Here is a 20,524-nt window from a genome sequence, read left to right on the forward strand (position 1 = left end):
TTCCTAGAAATGAGGAAGAGTGTGAAATTTACCCCATTAATCTACCTCACTTTTGGATGTAAACTTTCAAAACCCCAATACAAATTTCTTCTATTTTTATACCCTCCACCATACATATTATGGAGGGTATATTAAGTTCGTCATTCCGTTTGTAACTCATCGAAATAATAATTTTAGTCCTAACAAATATATATTCTTCCGTTTGTTGTATCACACTAGAGTCAAAGCTTGAAAGGAAGCTAACATTTTGCACAGATCAGTCTTTTGTGTGCAGGCAGGTCAAGTTCGAAGATGGGCTATATCGGTCCACGATATCGTATGGCCTCCCGGTACCCCCCTATATTCGGTAATTATATGATTTTAGCCACAGTTCTCAATGGAATTGTCTGAAATTCTACACAAGGAGTTCCTTCTGAGTACTTTACCCCCTGTAAGAGAATTGTCTATAATGTACCCCGATATCGTATAGCCCCCATATAAAGGTGCCCCCAATATTCGGTATTTTGATGATTTTATCCACACGTCGCAAAGGAATTATCTAAAAATCCCTACTAGAAGTTCACTTTACGATATCATATAGCTCACACACAACACAACGTGATACTGGTAGCGTAGCCCGACGTCAAGGAAGTTGACGGAAGAAAACAGCAACATCAATAGAAATGGTTCGAAAAGTATAGAAGCGACTTCATCGAAACCCCCGTCGCAGTGGCCAAAAAATGGCTCGTGAGCTGAACATATCGCAATATTCCATTCGGCAAATATTAAAAAATGAGCTCGGGGTAAAGCCATTGAAATTCCAAAAAGTGGAAGAGCTTACACCGCTACAGAAAGCAAATAGACTCAAACGAGCTAGAGAGTTGCTTCGCTTGGCCGAAAGTGGTAAACTGCCGAATTTGGTTTTCTCCGATGAGTCCAGCAGTTTGTAAACAAACAAAATGATTGTGTTTTCTTGTCAAAAAGGTCAGCTGAAAATGTGCACCTTCGGTTGGCCACCAGAACTCAAGCGCCGTCCATAGTGATGGTGTGGGCCGCCATAACTGCCGATGGTCGCTCTCCCATCGTTTTAATCGACCGTGGCATCAGAATAAATGCCGAATATTATCGCGAAAATATTCTGGAGGGTGTACTAAATCCTTGGGCATGCAAACATTTTGGAGTGTCAATCACCTCAAGCAAGCGCTTCGACGGGAATGGGCCAAAATACCGCAGAGCAACATTCGGGCAGCGTGTGACGGTTCCATTGGCCATTTGAAGGCCATAATTCGTGCCAAAGAAATAATTATGTTTGTGTTGAACAGTGTGATTAAACCATATTGTACAAAAACTGTTATTTTTCCATTAGCATATCCAACTCCGCCTTAAATGGCATAAAGAGAGATATTGTTCAGATCAGTAGATTACTGTGATCTAGGCCGCTGAAAATTTCAATTAGTTTATTGTCTATTATCTAAAAACTTTAAATAGTTTTATAACTCTATTTAGAGTTGTGTCAATTTAGTTCGGCACACCAGCACCTGAATTCATAAATTGCATATATTTCATATCACTCATACGCAGATTTTTTATACAAATGGGATTAGAACAATGAAACTGTATAAAGAATTAGTTCGTTCAATCGAACTAAATTGGCACAACTCTTAATACAGTTATAAAACTATTCTAAGTTTTTAGGTAATACTTTTTAATACAACAACTAGCCAACAGCCATTGCACTTACTTTGCACATACGTTCAGTGAACTTCAATCTAAAACAGACAAAGAAACCGCTTTACTGCTGATTAATGTTAATGCCAATAATTGTCGTGAATGAGCGTTACATTTTATTTTAATTTAAGCAATTTTCAGAGCATTCACTTACACATTTGACCATACAACGAGACACAATGATAATGACAAAACCACATTCACCCTGAAGTAGAATTTCTTTGTTGAAAAATAAAAACTAAAAATAAGAAAGAGATATTTGCAAATTTAGCTAGAGAAGAACGAACCATGTTTCATCATCTGTATTCGTTGCTTGAAGGTGTGAAACCTCAAGCCAAGTGAAATTAATTGAGGTTGCGGACAGATTCCAATAAGCAAAAAACTCAGTACAGTTACCCTAGCGTCTGCTAATGATGCTTTAATTTAATTTCTGTCGAAAACCAATCACTAGAATTTGCTGATTTCTGTATCTATTGCGAATGACAAAGCGCCTAGATTTGGCAATGAAAGTAAATCTCTTGGATATGGAGGTGGTATAATCCATATTTTCCAAGGGAAACACTTATATAATATTTAGTTTAATGTCTCATTTATTATACTTGGTAATGGCTTATGCCATCCTGTCTATACTAAATGTGTTTCTCAAATACATGTTTTATAACTGGCTTAAAGCGTGTTGTATTTTTATCATCTATTTTAATTATTATTTATTTTATTTATTTTTATTTTTTTTTTTTTTTTTTTGATTAATTCAGTGATAAATAAAATGTCATTAAAAAGGTATTTAAGAAATATGGTAACTAAGGGTACATATTTATACCCTACACCACAAGGTGGTCAGGGTATTATGTCTTTGTGCATTTGTTTGTAACAGGCAAAAGGAAACGAGATAGACCCATAGTTCCTTTTGATGATCTGCATAGAATCACATTCTGAGTCGATTTATGCATGTCCGTCCGTCCGTCTGTCCGTCCGTCTGTCCGTCTGTCCATGTATTTTTGTAAACAAAGTACAGGTCGCATTTATTGCCCGATCCAGATGAAATTTTGCACAGATCATTTGCTTGGCCCAAGGAAGGACCCTATTGAAATTGGAGATGATCGGTAAAAATTTAGATATAGCTCCCATATATATCTTCGCCCGATTTGCCTTTTATTGTGCACCAAACGTGTAATATCAGCCCGAATTGTATGGTATTTTGCATATACACCCAAATTCGGCCTGAAAATATGTATGCCAAATTTGATCAAAATCGACTAAGATATAGCTATAGCTCCCATATATATTGTTCATCCGATTTGTTATTTTTGTTAACCGCCGCCGTAATATGCACTCTGCAACAACAATATTTGGCGAAATATATCAAATACAGCTCAGAAATACGTTTGCTAAATTTTATCGAAATCGGTTTAGATTTGGATATAGCTCCCATATATAACTTCGTCCGATTTACCTTTTATTGTACACCAAACGTCTAATATTTGCCCAAAAGGGATGGAATTTGGCACATGCGACCAAATTGAGTCTAGAAGCTAGTATGCCAAATTTGGTGAAGATCGGTTCAGATATAGCTATAGCTCCCATATATATTTTGTTCAACCAAATTGTTACCCACAGCCGTAATATGCACTCTGTAACAACGATATTCAGGGAAATATATCAAATACAGCTCGGAAATATCTTTGCCAAATTTTATCAAGATCGGTTCAGATTTGGATATAGCTCCCATACATATCTTTATCCGATTTCAAATTAATTGTGCACCAAATGGGCAATACAATTCCGAATTTAAAAGATACAAATGCTTCGGCATATTTAGTCCTTTGAACTTTGAATTATAATTATTATCATAGCGTGTATGATTGAATTCTCCCATAAAAACTTTTATACGTGTACCTCCCACACAAAAAGTCAAATAATAAATAAAGTCAGATTTTCTTCTGATGGGATATATCTGGGTCTACCGACTGAAATTGTCTTGCTTGTTTATTTTTCAATCTGGAATTTCTTCATGTGAGATTCTCATTATTTAACTCGTTTTCCTCATGAAGAGGAAAAATAATTAATAAATAAATTTTGAAAGTACGATAGCATAAACTATTCGCTAGCAATATCAATGAAGTTCAATTTTCCAAGTTTAATGCTTACCACATTTTTTCACTACCAGGAATGGCGAAGTCATGCCATACATAGCAACCATAACACATGAATGCCGCTCATCAATGACCTTTCTTCATTGACTCCAAATTCATTGAGACTCCTAACGTATGAGTGTTATTTTATTAAACATTTAATATTCCACATACGTCTGGTGGCCATAAACATTAGCACACTAAACCTAATACTCACATACACACATATATTCACATACAAACTTGCATAGGTATATATTTCAAAAGGTTAATTTTTGGCAATGAAAAAGTCTTTTTTCTTCTCCTTTATTAGTTCTGCCTTTAACAATGGCAACAAATGAATCCATCGACCGACCATCCGGCCAACCATTCATTTGTAAATTAACGATTGTCGTCTATTCACGTCGCGGCATTGACGCGAGTCAGTGACGCGTGTCACAAATGAAAACAAAATAACAAAAGGAAAATAATTTTCAAATTACACTCTTTGTCATTTCTTTAGAAACAGGAATGGAAAAACAAATAGAAATTTAATAGAAAACAAAGAGAAATAAATTCAAAGCGCATTGAAAACAATGTCTTAGGATAAAACAGTAATTATTTTTTCCTCTTTTTGCTTATCCTCATCTAAAAAATGAATGTACAAAATTACTTTGTACATAGACAGAGGACAGTTTGTAATATTATCAATGTTGTCACATTTTTTATTTAAACTTTTTTCATTATAAATTTAAGAGGTAAAAGTTCAAATATTGCAAAACAAATATGAAAATGTTTACAGAGCAACACTTAAGTTGCAAAGAGCTTCTAGTGGCTACATTTTCGTGATAAACCATGTAAGAATAAGAAGGTAACCGTGTGCATTTTTTCAAAATTCGATTCATTATCAAAATCTATATTCATACATTCATTGTACAAGGTGGCAACAGTAATCCTCCTATCAGAAAATACTATAAATTTTACGATTGGTCCCTAATGTCAAGTCTGTTTTGACATTTTTGAAGTAAACACATGCAAATTACACGTTAATAAACTATGTTATACTACACTGCTCCAGAACGCGGAATATTGGTTACTATTTATTTGACCAATAATCGGTGGGTGACTTTGGCACAACGTGAATTTCGTCGCAGATTTCCTGGCCGTCCAAAAGACTGGCACAACAAAAGATGCTGCCAGGCGTCTGGCAGACCTCGGAATATCCGATTTGCACAGAATATTGCTGCTGTAGCCGAGGATGTCATGGAAGCACCGTTGACATCGACCAGACGACGTGTCACGCAAATGAGTATAAGACGACCGTCTTTACAGCGAATTTTGGTACAAAATTTGAAGATGTTCCCGTACAAAGTCCGGATGTTGCATCAGCTGTTAGCTGCTGACCGCCAATCGCGTCTAATATACGCTCAAGCCATCCTTAATCACCACCAAGAAGAAGATGATTTATCATCAAAAATAATCAAGAGTGATAAGGCCCATTTCCATCTTAGCGGGTAAGAAAATAAGCAAAGTGTACTCTTCTGGAGACTGAAAATCCGCGTGTAACCCCCGAAGGGCCAATACATCCGCTCAAAGTCACTGTATGATGTGCGAGTTTTGCTGCAAGAGGCATCAAAATTTTTTTCTTCGAAGACGTCGCGGGCCAAGCGGTTACTGTGAATGGTGAGCGCTACAAAGCAATGATCAACGTTTTTTTGCCGCTACTTGATGAGATAGGATTGGAAAATATATAGTTCCAACAGGACGGTGCAACGGCACTTACTGCACATGCCACAATCAATATGCTGACGGATGCATTTCCCGGGCGCCTAATCTCCCATTTTGGCGATTTGCCAGCAAGATTGCCTCATTTGACCGATCCAGATTTCTTTTTTTGGTGCATTTTGAAGTCGAGGTTTTATGTCAACAAGCCTCATACTCTTTCAGCTCTTAAAGAAAATATCCGTCAAGAATGTAAGAACCTATAGTCGGAAGTTTTGGCCTAAGTAATAGAAAATGCCATAAAAGGGCTCAAACTGTGGCCATTTTTTCCTTTAAGTCAAAGTTTTTCATTTTCTTTTTAATTAAAACAAAAAAAAAAACATCGGAAGATTACTTTTGCGCCACCTTATACAGGGTGAGATAAAAAAAACTGCAACAACGTCAAACGACATAATTTTTACATATTTTTTTATTTTATTGAATGAAAGCACAAAATGTCGGAAATAGCATAAAGTTTTGGAATAAGTTTAGATTTGTTCGAATTGGTCAACTTTGGCACGAATTATGGCCTTCAAACGGCCAATGAAACCATTACACGCTGCCCGAATGTTGCTCTGCGGTATTTTCACCCATTCCCGGCGAAGTGTTTGCTTGCTTGAGATCGACACATTGGTATTTTTTAGTGCCAACCTTGCTTTCCAAAATACTCCAGACACAATACTTCAATGGATTGGTATCCGGAGATTTTGGTGGCCATTATGCGCTTTAAATGAAGCGAGAAACCTCATTTTGTAACCATTCTTGGGTGGCGCATGCTGAGTGCGATGGTGCTGAATCCTGTTTAAATATCCAAGGTCTGCGGCCGAAATTTTTGCGTTCCCAAGACTTTAATACACCCTCCAGAATATTTTCGCGATAATATCTTTTTTATTTTATTCATTTATGCTGATGCCACGGTCGATTAATACGAGCGGAGAGCGACCATCGGCTGTTATGGCGGCCCCACCATCCCATGGCCAGCACTTGAGTTCCGGTGGCCAACCGAAAGTGCACATTGTCAGCTGATCTCTCTGGCAAGTAAACACAATCATTTTGTTTGTTTACAAACTGTCGGATAACGAATGTTTTCTCATCCGAAAAAACCAAACTCGGCAGTTCACCACTTTCGGCCAAGCGAAGCAATCTTTTTAGCCCTTTTGAGTCTATTTTCTTTCTGTTGCGGTGTAAGTTCTTGCACTTTTTGGACTTTCAATGGCTTTACCCCGAACTCATTTTTCAATATTTGCCGAATGAAATATTGCGATATGTTCAGATCACGAGCCATTTTTCGGCGACTGCGACGCGGTTTTCGATCAAGTCGTTTCTTTACTTTCCGAACCATTTCTGCTGATGTTGCTTTTTTTTCAGTATCACGGTAACGACCGATGGTACTACACACAAACGATTTATTCACATTTAAATGCTGGAGTGCTCTAACGATAGCCACTTGTGGGTTTCCAGCCAAATATAAAGAAATCACACTATCACGCTTGAATTCCATCACGAAAAACTTTTTTCTGGAAAATTCTCTCCAAAATGTTTTTGTACGCTTGTAAACAATATAATGAACTGTCACTGTAATAATTTTAACACCTGTCGGACGAGTTTCTTAGAAATGACAGCAGTCTGAATTTGCTTGCAGTTTTTTCATCTCAAGAAATCAGAGATAGGAACCTATTTTCAATATCATTATATTGACATGGTAAATTGCATAAAGTGTAGTGCTGGATGTTAAAATCTGATATAATATTAACTTGAACTAATTGAACTATGAAATAAACGTTAGTTCTTCAAAACACCGCTTCAATAGTGAAAGTGTGGTACGAGTTTTGATTTATTGCGCCACTTCTTCGATAAGCCTTGGAATTCTTTACAATTCGTAGATTAACATCCTCTTATAGACCCAATACAATGGTAACACTCGATATTCGGTATTATAGGAATTTAAGCTACATTTTTAAATGGTATTCCAATTAAAAATTCGGTTCATATATTTTATAATGTGTTCTACATATTATGGCAAAATATTGTCTATAAAGGTCCACGTTTTCCTGAAGCGCCCATATAACGGTACCTCTCGATATTCAGAATTTCGATTATTTAAACCACATAGATCACACTTAGAATTTTAAACGGGTTCCTGTGGCAGAACATTGACTATATACTTTCACGTTTTGCTATAGCACCCCATGTTTCGGCACTACCCGATTTTTGGTATTCTAATGATTTTAGCCACAATCGTTTCGGAATCGTTTAAAATTCGCTATGTAGAGTTTGTAATGGATTCTGTCTTCTGTGGCTCATTACTTCTTTTATCACTCGCGGTACCATCGAATATAATATATATTGGTGATTGAAGCCACATTTTTAACAGATTGTTTTTTTTTTTTAATTTTGAATTTAAAACTAGCAATAGATAACAACCACTTAAGTGGAACCCGATTTCACTGGCAAAAATGGAAGTGAACCCAATATTCAATTCCGATACCTTTTATTTTTAAATGCTTTCTTTACCTTTTGTGGAGGAGGTATTACCAGCAAAATCGGCTGATCTATCCTATATTGACAGACCTATTGATAAATGCGAAGCTTAAAGAGGGTAGTAGTCACACTTTTTTATGGTAATTTTTAAAAATGTTTACCTTTTGTGGGAGAATTACTAAGTATTAGTATATATATATATTACTAGCTGGCCGGTCCGCGTTGCCGGCCCGTAGTTTTTGTCTATTATGCATATTTGTCAAAGCATAATTATTCAAAGATATGACTGATACAAGACTTCACGTACTGGTCAATTAAAAGTGTTTTAAAATACTTGTACCCATATTTAAGCCGTGAGCTTCAATATTTGAACCGTGGGCTTTAAATGTGTGGATGTGCTATACAAATCTATTAAAAAATATATATCAACCTTATCCCTATGTAATTTTTAGTATGGTAAAAATCGTAGCAAAAATTTCCAGCCAAATGAGCAGTAATTTGAAATTAACTGTATTTTGTCCACCTCATAATTGAGGGCTGAATGATTTAAGAATAGCCAAAGTTAATTCCTTTTTTAAACCCATTAACACCTTAGATTGTGCATTAGAGTCCTCATAAGTCCCCCTAACCATGTCGGTCTGTTTGTCCGCCAAAAGGTGGACTTGAGGGGGTACTATTACATGGAAAAAATTCTAAAATTTGTAGATATGTTGAAATTTTTGTGTAAGATTTTCACCCCCTAAATACACATTTTTAGCCGAATCCTTTGAAATATGGTAAATTCAGGAGGTACCTTTATATGGACAAATGGAGGTCAAATCAAACAACATAGCATGTCAAAATGAAAAAAAATTCGCGTGATTTAAATTTAGCCAAATCAATTGATGAATGTGGTCAAGACCAATATGGGCCCTACTCTGAAAATTTCAAATTTTATGCGAAGAGGTTCTCTATCCCCTTAGAAACAAACATGCCAAATAAGGGCTAAATAATGAAAAAAGTGGCCATGACCCCAAAAATAGCTTAAATCATACGATGGTTATATAAATATAAAATCGGGTTGTACCCTTATCCGTGAGTTATGATCGATATCATGACCTGCAAAAGCGATTTAAGGTATCTTGAATGTTTGGCAAGAATTTCTGGAAGGATAGAAATCCTTTTCTTACTATTTCACACCCTTTATATTTGGTATTTTACTGATTGTACTCCCAAAGAATTTTGCATTTTGAGCTCTCATTATTGTCACATGAATGAAGTAGTTTGTTTAAATGTGTTCGCATCTTCCAGCTGAACCACGATGTAGGCCCTGGAGTTGAATGGTAGATGACAGTTAACATCCTATTTCATTTTTTTTGGTGAAAAATTGTATATAGTGAAAAATTGTTCTTTATTTTGTTCACAAAAAATCCACTGAATTCAATATGATAATACATATTGAAAAAAAAATGACAAAAAAAGAGTAACAAATTGAAAAAATCTTCAACTTGTTCGCTGATTTTTTACAGCAAATGTTTAAAGGTCCTTACAAAGTTTGTCAATAGAATGAATAGAATACTATTATTTTAAAATACGATTCCATTGAAAATTTTTGTCGATGTTTTCCCGATTTGAAAGTTTTTGCAATGAGATCTCTTTTTCGTGATTTTTTAGCGATTTTGAAAAAGTAATTATCTTTTAACTTTGGTGTGACCACGTTAAATTATTTCGATATCATCTATTCCGTTTCGCCACTACATAATTCGGTACTACACTTCCATGTAAACCGTCATTAATTTCAGTTCTCAAGAAATCATGTCAATTAAATTGGTATTAATATTCGAATTGAAAAATAAAATATAAAAACACTACAAATGTACTTTAGAAAAAAGTAAGTAAAAAATAAGTTATCTGAAATAGATAGCCGAATAGTAGCAACCTTTGATGCGTTTTATGGTGTAGGCCCCATTTATGGTGTAGGCCCCGTTAAGCTTAGTATATACAGTGATATTTCAATGGAACATTATAAGTGAAATGTCCATTAAAACTACTAACTAAATTTTACACTTATTGTTATATTTAGGTCTAAACTTCATTGAATGCATTGCCTTCCGAATAAATGAGTTTGGCCGTTCATCATACAGATTCCGATACCCGCGCTTTTCTTTTGTTCCTGGGAGGTTTATTTAGGTCTTCAGGACTCATCCTCAATCACGTTTTTTATTAAAACTTTAGAAATTAACCAAATTAGGACAAGTTTAAGAAATGAAAACCTCCACTATGTGTACAACATATCACGATTTTGAAACACGAAAAATGTTTCTAAATATTTTGCTTATTTGACATCTATATTTGTGGCTATTTATCCAAAACTGCTATGCTATCTTTAGTTGTGGGCGCGAATGAAATTGGTCGTCCTAGCACCAATTTTCAAAATCGTATTTGAGTGATCCACTCTATTTGTACAGAATTTACATTTAGTTACGGTTGTTCAAAATATTGATTAACTTCAGAAAAAGACATCCAAACGATAGTGTTTGGCATTAAAAGAAAAAGTGAAAACTGTCACCAAACAAAGATAAACTTACGGTTACGGTTAGAATTGACAAAAAGTTAAGTTATTTATTTGAATGTATCTGAAATTTAATACAAATTATTGTTAAATACAAATTATTTGTTATTTATTTGAAAATTTGTATTTAGGTAGAAATGTCCTGTTTACTTTTGAAGGTTTGATATTGGAAAATCGCATGTAGCCAACATTTTAAAAAATAAGGAAAATTTACTTTTATATTGGCAGTCAGGTACTAATCCGAAAAAAAGTTTTTAGATCACTGCCAATAAACCTAAAACTTGATAGACTGTGTCTCGAATGGTTTTAAAAATTCGTTCCCAAAACATTCCCGTGTCGGGGCCAATTGTTCAAGAAGAGACCAAAGAAATTATCGCAAAGCTGGGTATGACAATTTTTGTTGCTTAAAATGCTTGGCTAGAGAAGTGGTGGAGCAGACACAAAATAGGCAGTATGTGTAGAAGCTGCTGCTGTTTATGAAAAGAGGATGTTAACCAGTCTAGAGAAAGACTGGATTTATTGTTCCGGGATTTCAGACCAGAAAATAATGCTGACGAAGTCTTTTCTTCAGAGCACTTCCCAATAAACATTAATATATAAAAATGAGGAATGCACAGAAGGTAAAATGTGTAAGGAAAGATTTACAGTGTTATTCTGTGTAAATATGACAGGCCAGAAGGAAGTGCCTTTGGTAATGAAAAAATAAGTTAGACCTCGAGCTTTCCAGCAAATTTCTGACGCTGACTTGCAAGTAGTTTGAAAAACGAATAATAAGGCGTGGATAATGAGAGATATTATGAACGAGTGGCTGAAACAATTAGCAGCAAACGATAGCTGTAGCCACTAGATCAAGGAATTATCTAATATTTTAGTTAAAAATATTTTGGCAAATTTAGGCTCACATTCCGACACTGCAAACAAATCCTAGAATCTATATTTGTATACCCTGCACCACTCAGTGGTAAGGGTATTATGTCTTGTGCATATGTTTGTAACAGGGAGAAAAAGCAAGATAGACCCCTAGTTACTTTTAAGGATATTTATAGAATCACTTTCTGTGTCGATTTATGCATGTTAGTCCGTCTGTCCGTCCTTCCGCCCCTCCATCCATGAATTCTTGTGAACAAAATGCAGGTCGCATTAATTATCCGAATGAGATGAAATTTTCCAAAAATTATTTGTTTGGCCGAAGGACGAGCCTTATTGAAATTGGTGATAGTCGAATCAGATTTAGATATAACTTCCATATATCTTCAACCGATTTCGGGTTAATTGTGCACCAAACGGCCAATGTAACTCCTAATGACCTGAATTTTGATAAATCTCACCAAATTCAGTCTAGAAGCAATTACATCAAATTTGGACAAAATCGGTCCTGATATAGATTTGGGATTTTAAGTCCCCCACATGCGTAATATGCACTCTACAAGAATGATATTTGGTACCGGGTATCAGATACTGCTCGAAAATACCTGAAGTGAACGCATGTTTTCATTTTGTGGAACTCGGCTCGGATTTATATTTTTTTAATACAATTCTTCTAAATATGCATAGTGGTGTAGGGTATCATATAGTCGGCCCGCCCGCCTTTTGGCTTTTCCTTACTGGTTTAAAGAAGCCGCATGGAAATGGGTCAGAATCAACACAATTCAAAAATGCTTTCGTACAGCTAGGTTTGATTCAACTATTTACTAGAAGCAATAAAATACCTCAAAAATTTAAAATTATTTGTGCAGTTAGATTTCAAAGCGTTTCGCTATTTAAAGCAACTAGAAAGTTATTAACATGATCGCTTTGTTAATGAAAAACAAGCAAACTTGTATCAAAAATCTATAAAGGAATTTTTTCGGAGCGAATAAAAATTATAAAGTTATTTAAAAAATTATCGTAATATTGGTAGATTATTTTCTATCTTTTCTGTAATCAGAATGATCTTTTTTACATTTTGTTACATAAATAAATAAATAAAATCCTTTAATTTTTTTATTAAACCTCCCGCATGTGGACTCCTCCTCACAAAGGACGATGTTTGGACGCGAATAACTTCTTGCAATGGTAAACTCTACCTTCATTTCAAAATTCAAATTCATTGTGGAAAATTTTGCATATTCAAATATCTATTTTTACTGGACTACTACTGATTAACCTGTAAATAATGTGGGTTACGCCCTTTGTGCTTTTTGAAAATTACATTATATTTAGAAGGCAGCTTTATTCCACCTTCCTTTATTGCACAATATTTGCGCCCCAGCAGATCTAGTATAATTTAGAAATCTTATTTTATAAAATTGGAATTTTGTTAAAACAAAATCCAACATCTTTTTGCCGTTTACAAACAATAAATCGTTCACTTACATAAATTCCTGGAAATCAGATTTTATTATTTTATTTTCTCTTCTTTTTCTCCCCCATTTTTCGCTGCAGGTCATGCACATTTGACTGATTTTAACATTGCAACAAGACTGGCCAAGGATGCTCTGGCATGCAGCATGTCCGGCACAAAACCCTACATGGCACCCGAAGTATTTATGTGTGCCCTGGACGAAGTGGGTGAGTTCAAAATAATTGTTTGGCTGTCCGCAGGATAAACTTTAATTATTCGATGACGTTATTTACTTTCATTCATCCAAATTGACACCACCCGGAGCAGCAATAATTTATTGTCTCATGCATGTCGTTTTTCGTTTCCATTTCAGCTGGCTACACATATCCTGTCGATTGGTGGTCTCTGGGTGTTGTGGCATACGAGATGCGTGCCAACATACGACCATTTTCGGTACACTCAAATACGGCGCTGGTGGATGTCAAGCACATACTAAGTTCGCCCGTACATTATCCACGCTATTGGAGTCCTGATTTTGTGGATTTATTAACGAAGGTTAGTAGTGTGGGTGCTGGTTGGCTGTGCGGCTGGCCATTAAGGCAAATTAATTGGAAAAAATTGTATTTGTTTCAATATTATTTGTTTTACAGTTGCTTTGCGTGCATCCGGGCGGTCGCATAAGTTCCCAGCAAGAACTGCAACAAACTCCACTGCTGAGACATATCGATTTCAAGGAAGTTCTGGAGAAAAGGACGAAACCTCCCTTCAAACCCCCCGAAGACCATCTTAATTGTGATCCCTGCCTTGAACTCGAGGAAATGATTGTTGAAACCCGCCCCCTACACAAAAAGAAGAAACGGCTCGCCAAACAACGGTCAGCGCAGCGTGACAGTGATCCGGAAACGGCACTGGTCAAGGAATTCATAGTCTACAATCGTTTTAAGGAACTCAAACGCAAGGACATGGAAAAGAAGGAACGCGAATGGGAACGTGAACTGGAGGAGGCCATGGCGAATTCTGTGGTAACGACATTGGCACCCATAATGGAAAAACCTTCCGAAAATTTAACTGTGTCTTCCACGCTGCATGAAAACACACCAAACGATTCGATGACAAATACGAATATGGTTCGACAATCGTCAAAGAAATCGACAACAATGACAACGCTTAGTTCCAGTTTACAAATGTGCTCCAATTGTCAGAGATCTGATTCGAGAAAATCTAAGAATACCGAAAGTTTAGAATTTATAGATCGTTCTCCCTCACCAAATACCCTCGCTGGTGGTGGCGGTGGTGGTGATAGTACGTAGTAAAACATATGGAACATATGGAAATCAAATTGATTTAAGATCGAAAACGAAGCTCTTCTACCTACGGAAAAAAATTGAAAAAACATTTAAATATTGTGAATCCAAGTAAGGTATTCCATTCATAGAATCGCGAAAAGCTATTTGACTATCTAATGTCCATGGAAAGAGTACCAATGATAAAGACCTAGCAAACGTAATGTTATAAATGGATCAAATAGCTTCTGAAATTAATTGCATTCCATATTTTAGCCGAAGAACTCTTAATAACAGTCTTCTATCTGCTGGAGAACTGAGTAATATTTTTCTGTCCTTGATCACCTATAGAGGGGGTTCAATCTACTGAAAACATTCAGTATATAATGGACTTTGAGAAGTTTTAAAAGTCCAATTCTATTTATAAAATCTTTTATCTATGCAAATACTTGAAAAATTCTTAAAGCTTCTTCGAGATACATAAACATCGATTTTTCTTAACAGAATTTTTAAATTTTTTCCCGATCCTTATAGCTATATGTGTTGCATTTTCGACTTTCACCTACACCCTCACATGTACAAACAATCTCAGGAGGTTTTCACAGCTAAAAACGGATTTTCTATATTGGAAACGTTTGAAAACTAAGAGTTACGCAGTAAATTTTTTCCAAGGCCTTTCAGCTATTTGTGTTTGTGCTTCTTTTTGAAGATTTGAATGGGATTGTTCTGCCTATCCGGTTGTAGTTTCAAAACCACGTTCTAAAATTCAGTTTAATCCCTAGGATACGAACTTGGATCTGCTAAAGTATGTTGGATGCGTTTAGCGGGTCTGTTGGATATATGCAGTCGGTGTGTACCGAACACTGAACAGATTTTATGCACATCTCCATCGATCGGCACCCAATGGTGTAAAATAGGTTGCACCGTCTTGAAAGTAGTTATGTAAAGAGTACCCGGGTTTGTCTATGAAGCCAAAACTCTTCATCAAGAGCCGATTGAGGGTTAACTATGGTAGACTAGTTGATTTAGGAACCCTTTAAATTATTGGAACCTAATATTATCTTTAATATTATTGGAACCTACTCTCTTGATCACGTAGTTCCTTTCTGACACGAACACTGAACAGATCCTATGCCTATCTCCATCGATCAGCATCCAATGGTGTAAAGAAGATTGCACCGTCCTGAAAGTAGTTGTGTAGAGAGTACCCCGGTTTGTCTATGAAGCCGAAACTCTTCATCAAGAGCAGATTAAGGGTGAACTATGATAGACTTGTTGATTTAGGAGTTCTCTCTTTAATATAATTGGAACCTACTCTCTTAGTCACGCAGATCCTTTCTGACAATCTTGGGTGTGAGATTTCTATCGAACATGAGATGTATATTAGCATAGGGCAGTAATATTTCCGTGCATTATATTTTTCGTAGATGTTAAATAATATGCAACTATGGCAATAAAATCCTCTTGTTGGATATTAGTGACACATCAATAAAGCCCACAACGACGCAAAAAATCCAAAATTAAGGTCCTTTCAGCAAAAATTTAAATTTTGTATTAATTAATTTTACGAACTTTTTTCGGATCTTTCTCTTAGGCTCTTGATGTAGATTTAGTTTAATTTCCAAAATCCAAGGAATTTGTAAAAAACTTCACCCACAGTTTTCATATATACCAAATAGCCAATATAAATCCAAATGACCTGCATTTTGATACATCCAACCGAATTCAGTCTACAAGCAAGTACATACAATTTGGAGAACATTTTTTCATATATTGCTATAGCTTCCATATATATGTTTCATCTGATTTGGAGTTTTAAGTCCGTCACATACGTAATATGCACTCCACAATAATGATGTTTGCTAGCAGATATCAGATATATCTCAGAAATAAGTGTTTCAATTTTGTCGTTTCATATTTATATATAGTTCCTATTTATATCTTTGGCGGATTTCAGGTTTATTGTGCATCAAATGGACTGAATTTTGGCATTTCCGACGGAATTCGGCTTAAAAGCAAGATCATCAAATTTAGTGGAAATCGGTTCAGATATAGATATAGCTCCCGTATAAATGTTTCTTAAAGTACCTCACAAATCGGTTCAGATATAGTTATAGCTCCCATATAAATCTTTCTTTCGATTTGGTGTTAAAGTCCCTCACATGCGCAATATGAACTCCACAATAACGATATTTGATATTGGTCATCAGTTACTGCTCGAAAATGCTCCTGCCAAATTTCATCGAGATCGGTTCAGATTTTTATGTGGCTTCGATATGCATCTTCACCCGATTTTACGCTAATATGAGCCCAAATTGAATAGATTTTTTCATATTTAACCGAATTTTACCAGTTTGTGAAACTCTGTCCGGTATATCTATTGCTCCAATAAATATTTTACATTATAATCCTTATCCAAGTCATATCATGCACTATACAGCCATGTTATTTGGTTCATAGTTGGTATGATCTACTTCACATAAATTCGCAATATAAACTAAATACGAATAGTGGTGTGGTATCATATACTCGGCCCCGCCCGACTTTTCACCTTTCCTTACTGGTTTTGTTATAATGTAAAAATCAACAATATGTTACGTTAATATGCGCTAAGGATCCTTGTTTAAATTCGTTTTCCAAAGTGATAGAAGGTGTTAAAAATTCGGAATATTTTTTTTTACTTGCTACAACAAATTTAACACACTCCCTACTTTCAAGTAGCACTCCCAATAATGGGTTTAAGATATAAATTACGACAAGTGATTAAATTATTTTTGGAAACCCCTTCAAATCAATATTTCATCCGACACTCCCCAATTACACAATTTATATTTAGCCGAAAACAAATCAAAAACTCACCAATAAAATCAAAATGAGAAACCAAGGTTTTAAATGGAACCCAGTTAACAAAAATATCAATTAGTTTACAAATTGTAAAATTTCCCGTTAAACATGACCAACAACAAAACAAACAAAATACCAAAGATCACATGAAACTAAATTAATTATATGTAAATTTATGAATTTATAAATGTGCACCTTTAGCCCCAATAATTGTTATATACCACAACCATACATACCATCATATGTAGGTGTGTGTATGTATGTGTTTATTCATCTGTAGAAAAGAAAAACATGCACAATATTTGCATTAGATTTATATTAAGATACAAAAAAAAAAACAGAAACAAAAACTTCGAAGCTAATGAAATTAAAAGAAAAAAGTATTTTTTAATATTGTATATATGTTTGTAACAAAAGAAAAGTAACTGTGCTAAGAGCTATCTATTTTTATTTGAAAAATACATTTTGAAATAATAGTCGACGAGGTGTCTAATTTTATTTGTCTTAAAAGCTGTACGAAAAAAGTGTAAGTATAATTTGATAATGGAGCTTCCATCCATCACACAGTATTATTTAAAATAGAAGAATGTGGGAGCAGGACAAAAATCCACTCATTCAGAATTAGGATGATTATTTTTAAAAATTACGACTTTTGTGGGTAAAATCCTCATACCTTCGTACCATGTCCTAATAATATTCTCTATTTCCCCAACTAACTTCATGGTGATACAAATATTACTACATATAATACTCCCTCCCATTGTGAAAATGATTGTTGTTGTTGTAGCAGTAGTACATGTATGTGTTTGCTTCTGCTAATCTGGTTCAAGCTCCCAGTTTAAATATTCGGCTACTTTAATGGTCTGTAGCCAGAGTGAGTTGCGTAGGTTTGGTTGTGCAATTAAAGAGGTGCAGCGAATTGTGCGGGTCTGTATCACACGCCGGGCAGACATCACGCACATCTTCGTCAATTCGTGCCCAATACGAATAGGGATGGCTACACCATCCTGAACCTAATGCTCCAAAACTACCCTGGTTTGTGTAGGTAGCTGGCGTTCTTCTGCTGAAATGGATGAGGGATGGACTCCGAGGGCGGCATTCATTCCATAACTGTTAAAAGCATCTGCGAATGCCTCGGTATGAATGTCTCTCCGACCCGCCTGATAGGCTTCTTAATCTAGGGCTTCCTTCTTATAGCATTGGACCACCATCTCTAGATCGTGGGTGTGGGAGTTGTATCCACCATATGATGGTTGCGATGACTCTCACGGTAAAACCCAAGCAGGTACTGCAACGAAAGCATATGATTATGCTGACGTATGGGAAGGACTTTCGCCTCCTCATGTAGATGGTCCACTGGTGTCATGAGAAGGCACCCTGTCGCAGTTCTCAGGGCACCATTCTGGCAGGTCTGAATGTGCTTCCACTGCGTAGCACTAGTATTCGAAAACCACACTGGCCGCATAGCTGACCACATAGTTTCAATCCATAATTTTTTTTTTATTTAAAATTAAATTTTTTTATTTTGAATTTTGAAATGTCATAATTTATTCTTTCAATAACTACTCTCATTTGTTAGGGATGGCGCACATTTCATCTTAGTTCTGAGAGTGATTTGAATGGAACGAAGAACAGCAAATTCTGTGTGGGGAATTAGATAAATATTTCTTAATTAATGGTCGAACAAGGAATAGAGAGCGAATCACGTGCCATCATGTGAACTTAGCATAAGTTTTTTAACTAATATTTCCTCGACCTTTTTTCAAGTTGACGCGTGAAAGTAATATCATTTTTTTAGACAGAATGGTTGAAAAACCAAGTAAGCAAAGGCTATAGTCGTGCGGGGCCGACCATGAGATACCCTACAACACTACAATATGGTAAAAGTCCCCTTATGCACAAGTCCATTTTGAAAGGTTTCGCTTTTGAAATTATGTCACGGAACACTACCCAGATATTACCCTTAGTTTTTTGACCAGGACATTTGCCCAATATTTGCGCACCCCGTCGCGCATTTAGTTACAGTTAAATATAATCCAATGACCATCCACAATGCTAGACTGTTGGCATTTTTTCACACAAAAGTAGTGACCCATTCTACCCGCTGTCCTAACTCTAACTTCATGCGAGATTTCGTGTCTTTTGGTTTCTATTTGTGACCTTTATAACAGTTGCAAAAGTCAGGAACATTCTTTGTTCTTGGTCAATTTCAACCCCTAAATATATTGCGGTCATCTTTGAAAACAATAGGCCTAGCCCTTCTGAGCCTAACCCTACTCTTGAAAATTTTCTTGAGGATCGGACGATAATTGTAATCTGTATATAATAATCCCAACCTGTGCTGTAAAGTGAAAAAATATTACAAAACATACACTTTAATATTATAAGTCAAATTAAAAAAATCGCACGCGATAAAATATATGAAAAAAAATTAAAACATCATTATTGGCATCTTTATATGGTTTTTTTTTTTTTTGGATTTTATTCTTTTATGCCAAAATCGGTAAAGCCATTCTTGAGATATAAGCATTCTAGCCAACATCCCTTTCCTTTGTATATATTTCCGATATATTTACTATTGTCATCTACGTAACGTACAGAATTGACCTATTCGTCTATTTGTGATTTCGCCCGGATTAACAATTTTACTTTTATTTAACACAAATGTTATGGTCTATTTCACCCACTCAATATTATCCGATGATCATCCACATTGGAAGGCTTCTGCCCAGCCGTAAGCTCTAGTCCCATGCTAACTTCCGCGTCGATTGGTCCTATAGAGCAACTGCAAAATCAGTGAATTTTTCAGTTTTTGGTACATTTCAAGCCTAAATATTATGCTATCATCTCCAAAAGGCTTATATTCTGACCATAACCAATAGTTCTTTTTCAAATTGTCATTTGTTTCTATACGCACGAAACATTGTACATCAAATGTTATACAAAATGTATACAAGCGAAATGTACATTGGTTTACAAGCCGATGCTTTATTGTGGACATTACTTCAGGTTCGTGGATACTCATACTCTGATGCTAACCAAAACGATCTATTACCATTGTGGATATTTGTATATGGTAGGGAAAAGTGTGTCTCCCTATTATCTCCCTTGGCATGAACATAAATAATGCAAATAATAACCTGTACAATCGCAGAGTAAAAAATAAAAAGAATAATAACAAAAAGGAATTGTGTTACGTTTTATAGCATGTTTATTTACTTTTAATTTATTATAACTAAATTCAATAATTTACCTTAGTATAGAATCAATATGCTATAGCACATTTGCGGATGAATTACTCTTATGATATTCGGTAAAAGTAATTCAATTCAAGGAGGCCAACGTTATAAAACAACGTTGGTGGGTAAAGATCGATCATGTAGTATTCAATATGAGATTTTTATTTTCTTATTAATTTTAGTTTATATTCCTTAGATACAAGACGGAAATCGGATCCGACCAC

At 35.5% G+C, this 20,524-nt stretch overlaps 1 protein-coding gene across 3 annotated transcripts in view; it reads left to right on the forward strand.

Annotated features, from left to right (window-relative positions):
• Nucleotides 1-17,194, forward strand: part of LOC101894995 (serine/threonine-protein kinase 32A) — a 123,402-nt gene extending 106,208 nt beyond the window's left edge. For all 3 annotated transcript variants that reach the window (XM_059126762.1, XM_059126761.1, XM_059126760.1), the window contains exons 8-10: nt 13,036-13,161; nt 13,308-13,489; nt 13,585-17,194. In XM_059126762.1, the coding sequence (XP_058982745.1) occupies nt 13,036-13,161; nt 13,308-13,489; nt 13,585-14,244 (968 nt within the window). In that variant the 3' untranslated portion in view covers nt 14,245-17,194. The remainder of the gene's footprint in view (nt 1-13,035; nt 13,162-13,307; nt 13,490-13,584) is intronic.
• The last annotated feature ends 3,330 nt before the right edge of the window (nt 17,195-20,524 follow it).

This window comes from Musca domestica, unplaced genomic scaffold, assembly GCF_030504385.1.
Source record: "Musca domestica strain aabys unplaced genomic scaffold, Musca_domestica.polishedcontigs.V.1.1 4, whole genome shotgun sequence".
NCBI lineage: Eukaryota > Metazoa > Arthropoda > Insecta > Diptera > Muscidae > Musca > Musca domestica.